The sequence below is a fragment of the Engystomops pustulosus genome, chromosome 5 (assembly GCF_040894005.1).
Source record: "Engystomops pustulosus chromosome 5, aEngPut4.maternal, whole genome shotgun sequence".
Lineage (NCBI taxonomy): Eukaryota > Metazoa > Chordata > Amphibia > Anura > Leptodactylidae > Engystomops > Engystomops pustulosus.
In genome coordinates this window covers 41,408,342-41,426,380 of record NC_092415.1, presented here as the reverse complement: position 1 = coordinate 41,426,380, position 18,039 = coordinate 41,408,342, and the positions used below count along the sequence as shown (strand labels likewise).

The following is an 18,039-nucleotide window of genomic DNA, read 5'->3' as shown; positions in this document are numbered from 1 at the left end:
ACAGGGGTAGCTGCACAAAATACATTTGTGACATAGTCCTGCAATCAATCTTTGATTGGTGGAGGTCTGACTTTAGACACAAGGCTGGAAATAGGGATATTAACCGTATTACATTTTTTTGCCCCTTTGTGATCTTCACAGCATTCTCAGTTTTTTTCAGATACAACTTTTTTTTATAGCAAATGACAAGGTTTACAGCGCCTATTGGTCTAGAGGAAAGAAAATCATACAGCCATAAAGTATCCTACAGATTCACTTCTGGGATGGATAGGCCTAGTTTTTGCTCCTCTAACCTCTCTTCCATTCCTTGTGAGACAGAGCATTTGTTCCTCACCTTCCTTAGATACTAACATAGACTATCATTATGGGGCATGTGAAGGGAAGGTGTAATGCTCACATTCATGGAGATGATGGCAACATGAGCTTAAACACCTGGGGAGCCATTTATCACAAGCTTATTCCAGATAAATTTTATGCCTGGTATAGAATTGTGCCATAACATGGACCTGGAACCTGGCCCAATCATCTTCCTTACATACTAGCATAGACTAACATTATGGGTTCTGGGAAGAGAAGGTGTCTTCTCAGATTCAGGAGATAATGGCAATATGTTCTTAGACACTTTGGGAGGAATTTATAACAGGCTCTGTTTCCAGATAAAGCTTTACATCAGGTCCTGGTATAGAATTGTGCCATAACCTGGCACGGACTATACTAAATGCATTGGGCCGGGGACATTCCCGAACCACTCCATGCCCACTTGGCATGAGGTTGGCGTAGAGAAAAGCCACAATTCCAGGTCTTGTACCAGATAATAGAAAGCTGGTGTACATATTAAAGAAAAGTCAATCAAACCTGCTGATTTTGGTGAGAGAAGAAGACTCTCTAAAGTATATTGGGGTTTTGAATCAAATTTGTTAGTTTAGCCACGTTGACCTTCCTTGCCAATTGTTTTTTCTTGCAAATTAGATGACCCAGTGTTGTCTATTGTGTAGTGACATTTTCTTTAAAAACAGATAAAGGATTGGCTAAACCATGCTGACATTTGTATAGGGGTGGTATAGCAGTTGGCTTAGCCTTCCCTCTACAATTATTGAAGGCAACTTTAACTTCCAAGTAAAATACTTGGATATTTTAGTCATCCTTTTGCAAATTGGTTTTTAGTATTAAAATCGTTCCAATTTATAGAACCAGTATTTTTGTAACACATGATTAACGTTGTAATTTGCCATGTTATAAGGAAGCTGTAACATAACATCAGCCAAAGGAGGAATGCACATGAAGAGCCAGCAGAACGTGTGAAATGTGGCCCTGTGCACATGTGGTTTCGTGAGAACACTGATCTAGGTTCCAGTTATTGGGATCCTGGACCAACTTTATGGGGAAATAAAAGGAAGTCAGCTCTAACTTACATCAAGACACATCTGCATTATTCCACTTTGAAGTACAGAAAAATAGCACCAAGGAACAGCTTGAGCCATCATCAACTACAGTTCAGTTCCTCTTTAGTTTGCCAAAACTGCAAATTTCTGGGACGTCACTTGGAGTTTTTGCATTAATTTTTGCACATATGATTACATTACATCCATTTATACTGTCTGTACAGCTCTTTCTATATCTTCTTATTTAAATCTGAACTTCTATTATCAATAATTATTATTTAGTTATTGGCCAACAGCAATCTATCGCAACTTCCCCATAAACAAGTACAATTAGCTGGGCACACTTCAACAAACTCTATACATAGCAAGTCCAGGCTTGTCTCTTTTTTTGTATGTAGAACAAATGAATGAATATTGGGACTGGAGAGTCAGCTATTGGCCAAATGAGCTTAGGACCAAGGTTAAACGTTTATTACGAGTCTTAGAGTCCTGTGGTGTACCCTGTAGATCTTTACTGGTAACGACCATGCTTTCCACTAGTAGAGCTCAATTTTAAATAAGAGTTTTTTAATTAAATAATTCTGTTTCATTAAAAAAAATCAACAGTATAATATCATTAGGTATAAGCCCTAAACTTCTATCGATCAACTTCTAAACAATTTTTTGACCTAGTAAGTTAAAAAATCTATACCAGGAAGAGACCTTTTGCTCAAAATACAAAGTAAACTCTGTAACACTGAAATGGTGACGTTTACTATATCATCCAGTGGTTTTCATCAGTTTCTGCTTTATTTTCTTTTCCTTTTTTTTTATCTTTGTTGAATGTTAAAAAATTCCTTTCATTGCTGTCATGGCTATGCAAATCATTAACAAGATGGCCTGCTGATGTATTTATTATTTTGGTCATAACTGTGGAAAGGAGATACATCTGCAAGACACTTAACCGGCTAATTGGAAAAATGAAGTGTGAGAACTCAGCACCAGAAAATAATGCCACAATGTTTGGAAAAATGATCCATCATTCAAATGGAGCAGAACAGACAAGATGTTTGTGTTACCTCTTTATACTATTGGTTGCTTTTCTAATAAAGCTATTACAGCATATAAATCTACAAATCTTTTAAAAAAATATATTGCTCTCATGTCAATCCAATTGCCATAATTGAATTTTTTGTAACGATTTTAAAGAGTCATTCCTTGACTACTTAATACTCAAGGGTACATTCAAATGCTTTAGTGGTCACCCAAAGTGTCCAACCATATGCATCAAGTCCCCCAAAGTATACAATGATATGCTTTAGTAGTCACCCTATGTGAACAACCATATGAATCGACAACCCCCCCCCAAAAAAAACACCATATGCTTTAGTGCTCTGCCTGTGCGCACAATTATAAGCTGAAAGAGTACCCCCCAAATGTGCAACATATGTGCTTTAGTAGTCACCCAAAGTATACAACCATATGTTTAGTTGTTACCCAAAGTATACAGCCATGCACTTTGACAGTCCCCCATTGTGTACAACCACATCATTTAGTACTCACCCTATGTGTACAACTATAAACATATAGTCCCAGCAAGTGTACAACCCATTTTCTTTAGTAGTCACTTAAAGGGGGTCACCATGAGGTTTGAAATACCAAAAAAAATGTTGGCAATGCCTTCCTCATATGAAAGGGTAAATGTGGGTGGATAGTTTGATCAGAAATACGTACTCAGATCAAAAGCACCCTTAGAGCACACACCACCCACATTATCATCTCAATGACAGAGACATTAGCTAAAGGATGTGGAGTAGAATCGCCCAGGCTGTTGGCAGTGCTTATACAGTTACGTAGTGCGGGTTTTGTACTGGATTATTTCTTTTTTTAATGCTTGCTTGTTCTAACATGTGTTGTCAGGCTACTCAATGACTCTTGCTTCCTTTTGCCAAGTGTTGTTTCCTTAGGTAATTTTTTTTATAAATTATGACCTCTTGTTATATCCAGAACAAGAATATCCCAAGAGTCAGTTTGACGCTGCACCAAAAATTTACTGCTGGCACCTGCTGAGGACAATTTCTATAAATGCTGCCTGACTGCTTAAAATGATCAGCTGTCTCCTTCATGAAACCAGCCAACATATGAATTCCACATTATATGAACCCAATGTCAATTCCCGCAGTCCTATTTCTAAAGTGTGTTACAGCCTCCTGACCTCCACTTTTACTTTTCTATACCATCGCTACCTACTGACGATATGAAATAATATTTTTACTTCCCCAAAATCGATCACTTCTGTCGGCACATGCCAGTTTAATTCCAGGCAGCTTTAGAGACAATCTGGATATGTGTTGTAGAGATCATAAAAATCTATGTGGCAATACTATAAATAGAGGGTCATTAATCTTTAGTCAGGACATTTGCATGTGTCTTTTTTTTTGGTTATTCCAGGTTTTGAACTCATTTGATTTATTTTAGAGGTTTATATATAAGGTTGTTGAGTCTGTGGGGTTTTTGTGACTTTTTATCAAAAAGTTGCTCAAAAGTTGCAAACTCTTCTGCCACCCCCTTAAGTCTTTCCTACACCTGATCAGGACTGGAGTTTATTTGTGACTTTTTAACCATGAGTTGTGCCAAAATTGAGACTTTTTCATGTGTCCACATCTGGATTTTAAAGATATATCAGGCGCAACTCTGATTCTTAAAATTCTTATGTGGCTAACTTTGCTAGGTAAGTGAAAAAGTGGCAAATTTTGGCACAAATATACAAATGTACCAAAAAGTTGCAAAGATAAATGATCCCCATACCAAATATTTGTACACTAGTCCTGAACACTCTGGGGAGAATTTATTATGATGTTTTTTTGTGACTTTTCATGCAACAGTCCCAAACAACCCATGAGGCATAAGCAGATTTATCCAAAGCCACTTTCATGAATCTATCTGCAGCAGAACTCCAAAGACAGACGAAGAACTGTTGTAGTCAGCCAGTCTAATGATAAATGATAATGGTAACCTCCATTGTTACCATTGCAATATATAAAAGGGTATTCTAGAGCAATTAAAACTTGTGTTGGTCGGGCGGGGGGGGGGCTGCACAAAAAAATAAACTTGTTCCACACCGCGTGTCAATCCTATGTTTGTTTGCAGCATTGAGCTATGGTCGGACTGGCCGTGTCCAAACGCCTGGAAGTTCTTGGTGTGGAGTTTCCATTTCCTTGGGACACCAGGAGCACAAAGACAAGTTCAGTACAAGTTTATTTTTTTGTGCAACCCCGCCTCCGGCCAACTCACAAATTTTTCTTATTCTTAGACAACCCCTTTAAGCCCCATTTCTGACACTTTTGTGTGGACAGGGGGCTAATGGGGGTTGTGATACAATAAAAGAAATCTCTGCCCGTTCAGACCTTGTCTAAACTTCTGGGACTTAGAGGCCAGTGTCTCTTAGTATATGTGGCCTGCAGAACTCCAGGTGTAATAGATACCTCCCTCTCAGTGCTATGCTACTGTACCTTTGTACAGCATTATTTTACATAGATATTCTCTTTACAAGGAGGAGAATAACTACATATAACAGTCCATAGTGGATTAGTTTTTTGGGGTTTAATTTTTATGAAAAATTGCCTCCATGCAATGTTGTAGGTTCAATCTAGCCATGATATGTTAATATGAGTGCCATATTACAGTCCCATAGAGTTCGGAAGGCTTTTATAGCACTAGTACAAGTGTGTACCTGAACTATTAGAATCAATTTCTTTTTTGAGGAACAATTCTGACTTCAATAAAAATTATAATAATTTAGTGATCATCACAAAAACCACGTTTGACACCCAAAATGCCACAAATTATCTAAGTAGCATCTTAATCCTTAATTTTATAAACATTACTCAACAAGGATACCATGAATGAAATGAATTGCAGCTTTTCTTAAATGATTTGTGACAGAATAATTTTGGAAGGAGAATTACTAATTCAGTTAACTCTTTAGCTGGACTTTTTCTGTAACTCATCCTGACAGTCACATTAAGATCAAAATGTAATAATTGAAAATTAAATTACAAGTTGAAAAAAGTTCACAACTAATGTTACAGCAGACCTGGAGTATATTTTTCCTTAACAAGACATAGTAAATATAAAACCATAAAAATGAATGTGACATAAAATAATTCTTAATAACGTTGCATCTAGAGTCAAAAGAAAACTTTGCCCTGGAATGTAAGAAAAATAAAGCGCATGTAGATGATTTGATTGCGATATAATTTGGTCAGTTCATCTGCGAGGAGTTTTTCTCTAGATGAAAAGGAATCAAAATACAGGACAGATGTGGGAGAAACCACACTGGAAGCCTGTCACATACTGGCATTTTTAAATGATTTTGGCTCATCCATTAAATAAGGTGCATTTCGCCTGATTTTGAAGAAGGAAACATCAGGGAATATTTAAAGGCCAATTGCTGCCAATTAACTTTGATCAGGAGAAGATGTATTCAAAACCTTTCAGATTCCTTCTTCTGTCTGAAATAACATACATTTCCAAAATCCAGTGAAACAGCATCTTGATGATTAATGCCTGTTGGCAGCCGTGCCACAAGCTTGCTTAACGCTCGGGCTTTAAATAAACAGCTGTCTATATCCTGGTGAAACTGAATGTGGTTTGTATAAAGCGCACCAGTTAAAGTATAAGAGAAAGCAGTTTCCTTAATTAAATGAGCTCGTTGGGGTAATATGCCCATCATTCTATACAACAGGCGAGTATGAAATCCCTAAATTGGATGCCGTGATTTTTTTTAAAGGCTTTTTGTAATGTCTCAGCACAAATTTTGATATAGTTACATAGCTGAGTGGCTTCAAGGAGCCTCTTAATTATAGAAAATGATAACTTTCCCAAAATTGATTGAATGGCTATGGGAAATCACTATAGGTTTTTGTAGTGTTAGAGCTCTTTCCCACTGGCGTATTTTTTCACAACCATGGATCAGTGATTTCCGTGGATGCCTCACAAAACCATCAATTTCTATGGGTGTTTTCACATTGGCTTGTATTTTCACTGATCCATTGTCCATGGCAAAACAATGAAACACGTCCTATTTTTTTTCACGTATGCGGATCACAGAAGGCAATAGAAGTCTATGTGTCCGCAACATCCGTTTTTTCGTCACTGATGAGGCTTTAAAACCGGTTGTGATGTCAAAACGGAGGAAAAACAAAGACATAAGGGAGACAAAACGCAACGGATGCGCAATTGAAGCCAAGCACCAACACCAATGTGAAAGAGCCCTGAATCTGGATATGTACCTCGCAAAATATTTCAACCATCACCATAATGCATGCTCTGCTTCAGTGGTCACACATATATTGTGAAAGGGGAATAAACTACTGATAGACATCTTGTCATTGGCTTTTATCTCAGGGGTCTTGGGCCTAGAAACTACCAGACTGCTAATCACAGAAAAATGTGCATAATGGAAAACAGACCTAAAAATGCTTAAAAATGAGGTTTTCAGGAGTCAGGGCTATAGGGGAATGTGCCATGACCCCTCCCAGCTATGCTGAATGACTATGTGGGATCTAGTTAGAGACATAAGAAACATGTTAGCTGTTGGACAAACTCTAGTAGTCTGACAGCTGTCTCTCCCTGAACGGGGACATTGGTAGAAGTATATTGTTTATGTTAAAAAAAATGAATGAACAATTGGAACCCAAATTAAAAACCAATCCTTGGTGGAGGATTAGGAGGCCCGTATGTGTATTAAATATTGTAGTTGACGAAAGCTAACAGATATGGCTGACACTATTTTATATAACCAGCTTTTCAGTAAAAAAGTTAAGGATTCAAATCAATTTAGTTTCAGCTCACCAAAATTGTCACTGATCTTTACTATTTAAGTTGAACCAAACACAAAGATTTGGAAAAGCTCTTAATTCTTCCAAACCATCTAGATCCGCAAAACTTGAAAACTTTAAAAAAAACCTACATTCCAGAACCAGTGATAACAACTCTATGGGGGTCATTTTTCTTCAGATTTTCTCATTTTTCTCTTATTTTTGCAACTTTTTTTTGCCATATTTGTGCCTAAATTTTAGAATAAACTTCAGCCCTGAACATGCATAGGAAAAACTTTATAAGGTCTTGAAGAAGAGTTTATGTGCAACTTTTTAGTTGTAAGTTGCAAAAACCCCACAGATTCAGCTGCTTGATATATCAACCGCTAACATAAATCAAACAAGTCCACAACTCAGAAAAAGCAAGAAAAGACAAGCACAAGTGTCCTGACTATAGATAAATGACCATCTATGTTTCAGATAAGGTCCAATAAATTATCCCTCAGATGTAACAGTTAAATACAAATGCATCAACCAAAAGCATAAAAAGCAAAAAAAGCATAAAAACACCTCTTCAATACACCCAGACTATATTTATGTTGATACATTTGCTGTTTCATCATATATATCATGCGTTTTGACTATATTTCATTGAGAAAACCAAACTCTAGTAGACCAACCAAGTTTGAATACAATTTTGGGTTTGATTATCTTAAGAAGGATTTGTGGTATAAGTATTGTAATAGGGTCATTAAAATTGAGTACTTCCAAATTAATAAGTAATTGACAGATAGAAGGAACCACCTCCTTGATCACCAGAGCTTAGACCTCCCCTGCATACTGGAGTACATACATACATACACATATACATACTTTATACAAATACTTTATCTCTTATAAAACTACAAGAATTTTCCAAAAATGTTCAAATCTGTATAAGGTACATACTTCTAAATCATTGAAGAATAAATGTGTGTCCGCCAAGTTAAAAATCATTTCCTCCATGCGAAGTCCAAGTGACACAGATGTTGGTGGATCCTTGTGGGAATAAAAATGAAATACATTTTTAGGTTTATCACTGAAATCTTTTTAGTAATCAATAAAATGCACATATTACAAGTGAGATTGTTGATACTCTTAACTCTAACTACCAGACCAGGGTCCCCTCATTTACCATAGAATTCTTGAATAATGTGTAACCAGGTTATCTGAATGACACAACGATTTAATATTTAAAGGGGTTTTCTACCTGCAATGTATATAATTTAACTACAGGATAGGGGATAGATATCTGAGTTCCAGGAGTCTGACTGTTCAAACCCCATTTACTATGAGAATAGTAGTCCTTAAAGGACATCTACAACCAGGATCAAGGATTGTAAACCAAGCACTGTGACATACTGGGTGTGTGCCCCCTCTGGCAGGATCCACTCATCTTTTAGCTTTGTATGCCTGGTTTTTAAGCCATTTGCATAGTTTTAAACACCTTTTTTTAAACCATTTTTTTAAACCAGTACATAGGTAGCTAAAATAAGACCACATGCTGCCAGATGGGCTACACACTGTCATGTATGTGTGCTTGGTCTACAATTCTTGATCCTGGTGGTAGATGCCCCTTAAGCTAGCTGTTTGAATGGAAGAGTAATGCTCCTTATAACCACCACCACTTCACTACTGTGGAAGAGAACTGTGAGTCCTACAAAACAGAATAGAGGAATGGTCATAGCTCCATTTACAGAGGGACATAAAGGACCCCTATTCTTAGCATTGTTGGGATTTCCAGTTTTTGGAAGCTGGCGATTCAACACTTTTTGTTATATTGTATTCTTGCATTGTCACTTCGACTTCAGTTATGGTGCTCAAGCTCAGGATCCCACACCTCGAATACATTAATATCAAAACTGATCTCTTCATAAATGTTCAAAAAATGGCTTTTTACAACTGCAATAGTCAAATTAAGTGCACACTTTATTTTGACTATTTATACTTTAAGACAAAGAATATCTAAATTGCATCTAACGAGTACACAATCTAGACTTTGCTGAGGCCAGAGGTATGTACTTGGTCTGGTCTTGTAACCAGACATTAAGCGTTGGTGGGAAAAAACAAATAATTTTTAACAAATGTACAGATTAGGAATAAGATAAATGGCATCACAAAAAACATAACTAACATATAAGCCTCTGAAATGTACACATTAAAAGAACCAATCATCTCCTTCACATTTGAGTAACATTTCCTACAGTGTTATATTATGGTACTTCTGTGTCCTTGGGCCCCTTTCACATCATAACTTAGTCTAGGTTTTCTAGTAACCTCCCATGTCTGGGTCACTGTATTGAGGTATAAAATAGAATAGACACAAGGGACAGAATGATATCATAATAAGTGTTATGAGTACAAGTTCATATAAAATAATAATGGAAAACTAAAAAAAGCAAAAAAAAACCATGTAATAAATAAATAAAGCAACGTAATAAACTGTGTAAAAGGGTTTATACAAGGACTGTTCACATGTTTTATTAACTTGGAATATACTAGTATTTATATTTAGAAGGCTGATACCATCATAATCAAATTTACTTCATAGGTTACTGATATTCCAAGTAAATCAGTGATCTAAAAAATATCTGTAGAGAATCACTGATGTTATGTGAGTCAGGCCACCCACAAAGACTTAAGGCCTTTTATTTGCGATTAACGTATAACACACTTTATGTTCTCTGAAGAAATTGCCGTATCAACTGGCTCCTTGCTGAGCTAATAAAATAAAACACAGTGTCCAAAGCCGTGGTTTCTAAATATAATGCAGATGTCTGTCTTGTTTTCATTTGTATAACATTTTCTTGATTTTATACTTAGAACATACGCATGGGTCGCTACGTCTATTTGTTACATTATGCATTTGGCAAAAGGCTTCCAATTTGTATAATATACACAATTTTTACCATGGGAAAAAAAAGGAATTTTGTGTATTTGCATTTTTTTTATTTTAAATAATATGAAAGCTAAATATATCAATTTATTGATAAAGTCTTTTTTATGATGAAAGCAGAATTGGCACTTTATTGCAGCTGTTTCCTACTGTACTTCACAGTTTTGTCATAGACAAGTATCTTTCCCTTACAATGGCATTCTAAGTGTGAATATGTATTATGTATAGGCGATGCATGTTACATTAGTGGGGGTATGATTGTTGGAACTAGTTTATATTGTTGGGACTAGTTTACACATATTGCTGATGCATGTTACATTGGTGGGGGTATGATATTTGGGAGTAGTTTATATGTATAAGTGATGCATGTTACATTGGTAGGGGGATGATTGTTAGGACTAGTTTACACGTACAAGTGATGCATGTTACATTAGTGGGGATATGATAGTTGGGATTAGTTTATACGTATAAGCGATGCATGTTACATTAGTGGGGATATGATAGTTGGGATTAGTTTATACGTATAAGCGATGCATGTTACATTAGTGGGGGTATGACTGTTGGGAATAGTTTATATGTATAGGTGATGCATGTTACGTCGGTGGGGGTATGATAGTTGGGAATAGTTTATATCTATAGGTGATGCATGTTACGTCGGTGGGGGTATGATAGTTGGGACTAGTTTATACATATAGTTGGTATATGCTACATTGATGGGGGTATGATTGTTGGTACTAGATTACACGTATAAGTGATGCATGTTAGATTAGTGGGGGTATAATAGTTGGAAATAGTTTATATGTATAGGTGATGCATGTCACAGTGGTGGGGGTATAATTGTTGGGAATAGTTTATATATATAGGTGATGCATGTTACGTCGATTGGGGGTATGATAGTTGGGAATAGTTTATATCTATAGGTGATGCATGTTACGTCGGTGGGGGTATGATAGTTGGGACTAGTTTATACATATAGTTGGTGTATGCTACATTGATGGGGGTATGATTGTTGGGACTAGTTTACACGTATTGGTGATGCATGTTACATTGGTGGGGGTATGATTGTTGGGAATAGTTTATATGTATAGGTGATTCATGTTACGTCGGTGGGCGTATGATAGTTGGGATTAGTTTATACATATAGGTGGTGCATGTTACATTGATCGGGGTATGATTGTTGGGACTAGTTTACACGTATTGGTGATGCATGCTACATTGGTGGGGGTATGATTGTTGGGACTACCACTCATCAGAAGAGAAGTAGGGACGTCTGTGCATTGTACTGAAGACAACCTCCTGGCAGGAGTTCCAATGGTTAAATAATAGATATTCATGCATTCAATACCCATTTCAAATAAAAATAATACATTTTATGTTAAAGGGATTGTACTAAGTTTGCCTTATTGACAGGATAAGGTCAACAAGCTGATCAGTAAAGATCTGATTGTTGCAACCCCCACTGCTCCATCAATTAGTGAGAACTGGACTCCAATTCTCTAGATCAATGGGGGTCTATTTTTATGTTTGTGTGGGTCTCAGTGGTTAAAACCTCACCATCAGATTATCATCCCCTATCCTGAGGATAGGGGATAAGCAACCAATTTTGGAAATTATTATCTACAGTAAATCATACTTATGGGCTATTAGATAAGCAACTGTTTACAAAATGGCCACTCTTGATTGGTATTTGTTCTCGTTGTGGATATCCATCTGGTATAAGGAGTCTTACAGCCAGTACTGGCTAGGAAAAATATGCAAATTTGCATATTTTGACAGAAAAGGTGTTTGGACCCTGGTTTTTCTTTAAAGGTAGTTAAAAACAAAAATCTGAATTCTATGTAAGTTATAAAGCTCCGCACATAAGACTTTGACTATATAGTGAATTATTCAGGGCATGGCTACCTGTCAATTACTGCTTAGTTGTAGAAAATATAAAATAAGTTTTTGCATTTTACAGGTAAAACTATACAACATTCATCCTCATAATGGATATCTGATCCAGGCTGAAGCATGAAGAGTTAACAATATCAGAATTATTTTCTTAGACATAATTCAGAAACCTGACATGTAAATCACCTGAACTGGTGGAAGATCAGAACTAATAAGAAATGACCAGCACAATCTGCAATCTATAAAATGGATATATATTCACAAATGTCCAGATTTCCAAAAATGATCAATAAGAAATAGAAAGAAAGAAGCATCACTTCTTATTAGCAGCATCAATGTCCGTCCACCTGTCTCTAGATATCTAACTCTGAATATGTTGTCGACATAATTCATTGACTAAAACTAGTCTACAAGCAACAGCTGGCGCTTCAGAATTAGAATGATGAAATGCGGGGATTGTGGAGGCCGTGTAGATTTCATTATGTCTTATCCTACGTTTCTGCCTTGTCTGGAGGGAAGACACTAGAATACACATCCCATTGTTGTCAGATCCAGTTGTAGGGCCAATTGAACATAAGATGTGTCTTAAGTTGTTTATAAGTAGAATATTTAGGAAATCTAAGTGGACACATTGGTGATGCCCGAGTGTGAGGATGATCATGATATAATGTGGTGCCTTCAGGTAATATGCCAGTCTGGATCTTATTCAGTCCAGTGATCCAGTCCAATTAGATTATTCTCTACCTCAATTCGAACTTCTCATGCACATCTCCAGGACTTTTCCCGAGGTGCACCAATTCTTCGGAATGTCCTTCCCCGAACTCTCAGACTTATAAATGTCAACTCTCATCCAGCAAACTCCAGATACCAAACTCCAGGCTTCTCTGCACTCAATTTTGCCTTGGACCTTGTATATAAGATGGCGGCTGATGGCTGGTTCAAGCAGCAGCATTATTTATTTATCAAATTATTCTATTCCTTTCCCTTATAAAGAAAGGCTGGAGCATTATACAAGCTGTTATACCACCTTGTGTCACCCCCTCATCCTCATAGACCATAATCTCTTGTGTCACCCCTCATCCTCATAGAATGTAATCTCTTGTGTCACCCTGTCATCCTCATAGACCGTAAGCTCTCATGTCTCCCCCTCATCCTCATAGACTGTAAGCTCTTGTGTCCCCCCTCTCATCCTCATAGACTGTAAGCTCTTGTGGCACCCCTTCATCCTCATAGACTGTAAGCTCTTGTGTCACCCCCTCATCCTCATAGACTGTAAGCTCTTGTGTCAACCCCTCATCCTCATAGACTGTAAGCTCTTGTGTTATCCCCTTATCCTCATAGACTGTTAGTTCTTGTGTCACCCCCTCATCCTTATAGACTGTAAGCTCTTGTGTTACCCCCTCATCCTCATAGACTGTAAGCTCTTATGTTGTCCCCTCATCCCCACAGACATTAAGCTCTTGCGAGCAGGGCCCTCACTCCTATTGTTCCATATGATTGTTTTTATTCATTAATAAAAAGAAGAGTTCATAGGGATTGTATACTGGGGACAATATTGGACTGAGGATATCTGGATGTACTTGAGGAAATAAATATAAGGTTCCACATTCACCAGAATGTTGGTACTGTCCAGTTTTAGAGTCTTATGTATGCTTGGTCTTGCTTGGTCATGTTTATTCAATAGAGCAAAAGAAGAAACCACTGCCAGTTAATAGCTGAATTTACTCTGTTGTATGACGGGATCTTTTTGGCATTGCCGGCTCATGGTGACCCCCGCACAGTGAAATTTTCCTAGTAAGATCAGTTTCAAAACTACAATTTTCATTAAACTTACTTTACGGAGGCTTTTGCCAAGACAGCTACATTTACACAATAAAGTTCTCTCCTACTATCATGATGAATGTACAGTCTCTAGGAAAGCAAGGACACAATCAAGGCTTACTTTGTCATGGCAACTACACATATAGCTAGCGACTAAAAATTGCTATCTTCCATCTACTCTGGCTGTAGAACAGTAGCAATTACCTCTAATGTGAAGATTGCCGATGCATTAGGTAAAATAAGTACTGTCTAATGAGATAAGAAGGGAATCACCTTCCCATCTCCGCCCTCCTTTCACTAAGAGCACACATTATTATTGGGAGGCTAATTGACCTTTTGTGCCATTCATTCCCCAGCCTCAGGCTATTGTTCCTAAAGAAAGAGCATAGAGTCATGTCCTGTCTGAAATGTGTAGGCATTGCCTAATACAAATGAGCTCCAACATCTAAATTACTAGCTTTTTATTAATACACTCAGGCTCTAACATGTGACTCCTGTCTCCATTATTGGAAAATTGCAGGACCAAAAAGCTAAATCTGCTCAAAGTTTTCTAGGACAATAAGTGTGCAAATGCGACTTGATAAATATGACAAAGAGCGGGCTACTATACGCATATTTTGTATAATTTATATAAATGAAATTTAGAATTGCTTTTCCTGTTGATGGAATCAATTTGCCAGGTCAATCATCAGTATTTTCTCGATCAATGCAGAATGAAACTTACGAAGATTCCCTCATTGTGATCTAACTCGTGAACATAAAATATAAAAAATAGTGATAAACTCAGATTTCCCATGGTTAACTAATTGTTGGTAGCCAAATCTGTATAAGTATTCCCCAATTGAAAAAACTTTGGGGGTCATTTATCTTATCTCTGTTTGTTTTGCCTAGTTTTTCCGTCTGCTTCTTTGGGAATTTATCAGTCTCACTTTTTCCTTGTGGTTTTTTTTTTTTTTTTCAGATCTCTTTTTGAGATATTTATTACAAATGTTGCACAAATGTCTCAAGTCACTTCTTTCCCTTTTCTAAGTTTTCCTGAAGTACGGTTTTGATGAATTTTTTGCGCCAAAAATGTCACATATTTGAGACTATTTGAAATGATTCAAAGCACATCTGGAATAGAAGATAAATGTGTCTTACTGATGAAAAACAAATGTCCCCAAAAAGGCGCAAAAATTTCAATGAGCCGAAAAAATTCTAAAAAATGACACAAAAAACAGAAAGAAAAATAAAGATAAATGACCCTCTATGTGTAATGTTGGGGAAAATGTAAAAAAAAAATTAAAAAAAATCTGTTCTTGAACACAAACTGAAAATACAATGGAAATAATGATTGTATTTAGAGGAGTATTGTATCATATGTTTTTCTCAGGTAGTAAAATAAATCCTATTTGGGTATGATTACATGGTCATGGTGTGGTCAAGTTGTGGTTATAATGAGGCTTTTATGTGGTCACGGTGTGCTTAAAAATGGACAATTATCAGAGCTTTTTTGTCAGTGGATATTCTGTAACCTGCGAAACCAAGCTACTGTTACCTCGAAACATTCCAAAAATAATCAATTTGTTATAAACTAATAGAATACTATGAAAATCATCAATTTTTGGCCACACTGTGACCATGGCATGAGAAAACGCATCATGACAGCACCGTGACCATGTCATCGTACTTGTAACAAGTATCCAGAACATATGTAAACAGCTACATAAGTATTTTCACAAATTCTCACGGGTTAGAACCAACCATTTTTGTTTTAGAATGTATTTGGAAGAATTTCTATAATTGTTTGGTCTAAAAAATTGTGACGATTAATGATTTGCCTTAGATTAAAGTTAATGTAAATGACAGAAGCCTTATCTATGGAAGCTTATATTGTTTGACCAAATGGATTATGCAGTGCTGACCTAGGCAGGCTATATACAGGAGATCCAATGCTCACTGACATCTCTTTCATATTTATTTCAATAGAAATAAGGAAATATAGGTTTATACACATGAGAAGTCTGTCACCTGAATGATCATTTGGCTGTCAACTTTTTCTCCTAATTTAAGCCCACCCATTAATGCTTGACATCAGACATAAAAGCCACCGTTCACAATGGTTTTCTCTACTTACATCTAATTATCAACAGATCTCAACAGAACTGGAAAGTAAGGCTGGTTTTGTTGTCATTGTATGACCAGCTTAAAGGGGTTGTCCAGGAATACTAGCTGATGGCTTATCTATCTATATCCAGTCAATCAAGCTTCCTTGCTCTACATAGGGCACAAATTTACCTACTTCCAGTTAAGTGTCCCATATTTATGGCAGCCTAAACGGCTATTTGAAGCAGAATGGGAAGGTGGGATCAGATGTTCGCCGATAAAAGATCAGACATTGAAGGCTTATTCTATGGATAGACCGTCAATTACTGTTCCCACACAAACTCATTTGCTTAAGTCAAACTTGTGCCTGACTTGCATTCATTATAAGTTTGTCACAATCAAATGATAGTTGAAAGGGGCATGTTCTATATATGGTAGATATGTGGGCTTTTGTTATACAAACATAAGGAAATCTTTTTACTCACCCTTCCATATCTGTTTGCATATGATCCTGTTAGTAATGAGTGAAAGACAATGATCGTCTCATCCAAATCCCAAATAAATACTCTCTGAAAAAATTAAGAGAGAGGAAATAACACATTAACAATAAAAATATGAAAAACGTCTATTTTATAAGTAGATGCCGGAAGTTTGCATAGTGATTTTTTATTCTTTTACATATTTTATTATACTATTAAAGCAAAGTGATTATAAAAATTACAATATTTATATCTGCCCCATATTTTTTAACAACTATTGTACAGTTTAGTAAATCAAGGTGCACTAAAATGAAGCTGTAAAAATGAAATGAAAAAGAAAAAATGCAAAAAACATTAGTGGAATTACGTTTGTGATAATGAATTCTACTGGGACAATAAATACTTATTTGTACTGGACTCAGGTTACTGTATTACATACTTCAAGGTCAGAGTCTGGAGGTGGTGATGGGTTATTGTTTCTCCGTCCTCGCCCACGTGATTTTCCATCCGATGCACGCCGTAATCGTTCAGAATCTGAATCTTTGATAGGTGTTGATGGACTATGGATGATGCTGTATTCTGTTAAACATAAGAATGAGACAAAACTTGTATTGATTAAAACATTCGTCTTTTCTGCCCCAAGTATTATATTTCCTTATTCACAATAAATAAAGAAGAAATCTGTTTTATTTTAGTGGCAAATAACATCCGAAATAAATGTTAAATTATCTAATGACCAGGAGGATTAATCCAATAATTTTTTCTAACTAAAGGCGGTCACTTACTTAAGAACAGCCGACTTACAGAAGACCCCTAGTTACAAATGGACCTCTGGATGTTACTAATTTACTGTACATCAGCCTTAGGCTACAATAAACAGTTATCAATGGTGTCTGCAATGAAGCTTTACTGTTAATCCTGGTTCTTATGACAATCCAACATTTTTAAAATCCAATTGTCACTGAGGCCAAAAAAATTTTGTCTGGAGTTACAATGATAAAGTATACAGTTCTGACTTACATACAAAATCAGCTTAAGAACAAACCGAAGCTATCCAAACAACCTATCCAAGCAAACAAACAAACAGAACCTATTGTGTAGGTAATCCTGGCTGCATATGCGTAATAATAGTACTAATTTTATTATATAATTATCTTTATTTATATAGTGCCATTAATTTCCGCTTCACAAATCAATTATATTTGATATTATTCAAACACAAATTGCAACATTTTCTCTAGGTGCAGTTCTATTATTTTTTAATTCATATTTAGTTAATATGATTGAAAATGCTCCCGACACATAACCTACATGTATGACCCCCAAGATAAGAAACTGTTTGCCTCCTGTAGAAATACACTGTAAAAAATTATCCATTTATAATGCATTAAGTAAAGGTATATTAGCACATATTGGCTAAATGTAAGACAAGGACACACTTGGTATATCCAGTTATAGGATATTTTTGGTATGAATATACAAGCGCGGCGTGAATAAGATTTTCTTGAATAAGTTTTCCTTCAATGACTGGCAGCTAGAAATGACAGTAATAGTTCTACTCCTGACTTCTAATTTCTGCTGGTATGTGTTTCCCAGGATCTTTCAAAAAAATCAGTCTGGTCTTCAGAATAGACTGTCTCCAATAT

At 36.3% G+C, this 18,039-nt stretch overlaps 1 protein-coding gene across 8 annotated transcripts in view; it reads right to left on the bottom strand.

Moving 5' to 3' along the window:
- Nucleotides 1-18,039, bottom strand: part of EYA1 (EYA transcriptional coactivator and phosphatase 1) — a 70,735-nt gene that overhangs the window by 17,807 nt on the left and 34,889 nt on the right. For all 8 annotated transcript variants that reach the window (XM_072151731.1, XM_072151738.1, XM_072151730.1 and 5 more), the window contains 3 exons: nucleotides 16,833-16,972; nucleotides 16,400-16,483; nucleotides 8,132-8,221 (listed from right to left, as the gene is read on the bottom strand). In XM_072151731.1, the coding sequence (XP_072007832.1) occupies nucleotides 8,132-8,221; nucleotides 16,400-16,483; nucleotides 16,833-16,972 (314 nt within the window). The remainder of the gene's footprint in view (nucleotides 1-8,131; nucleotides 8,222-16,399; nucleotides 16,484-16,832; nucleotides 16,973-18,039) is intronic.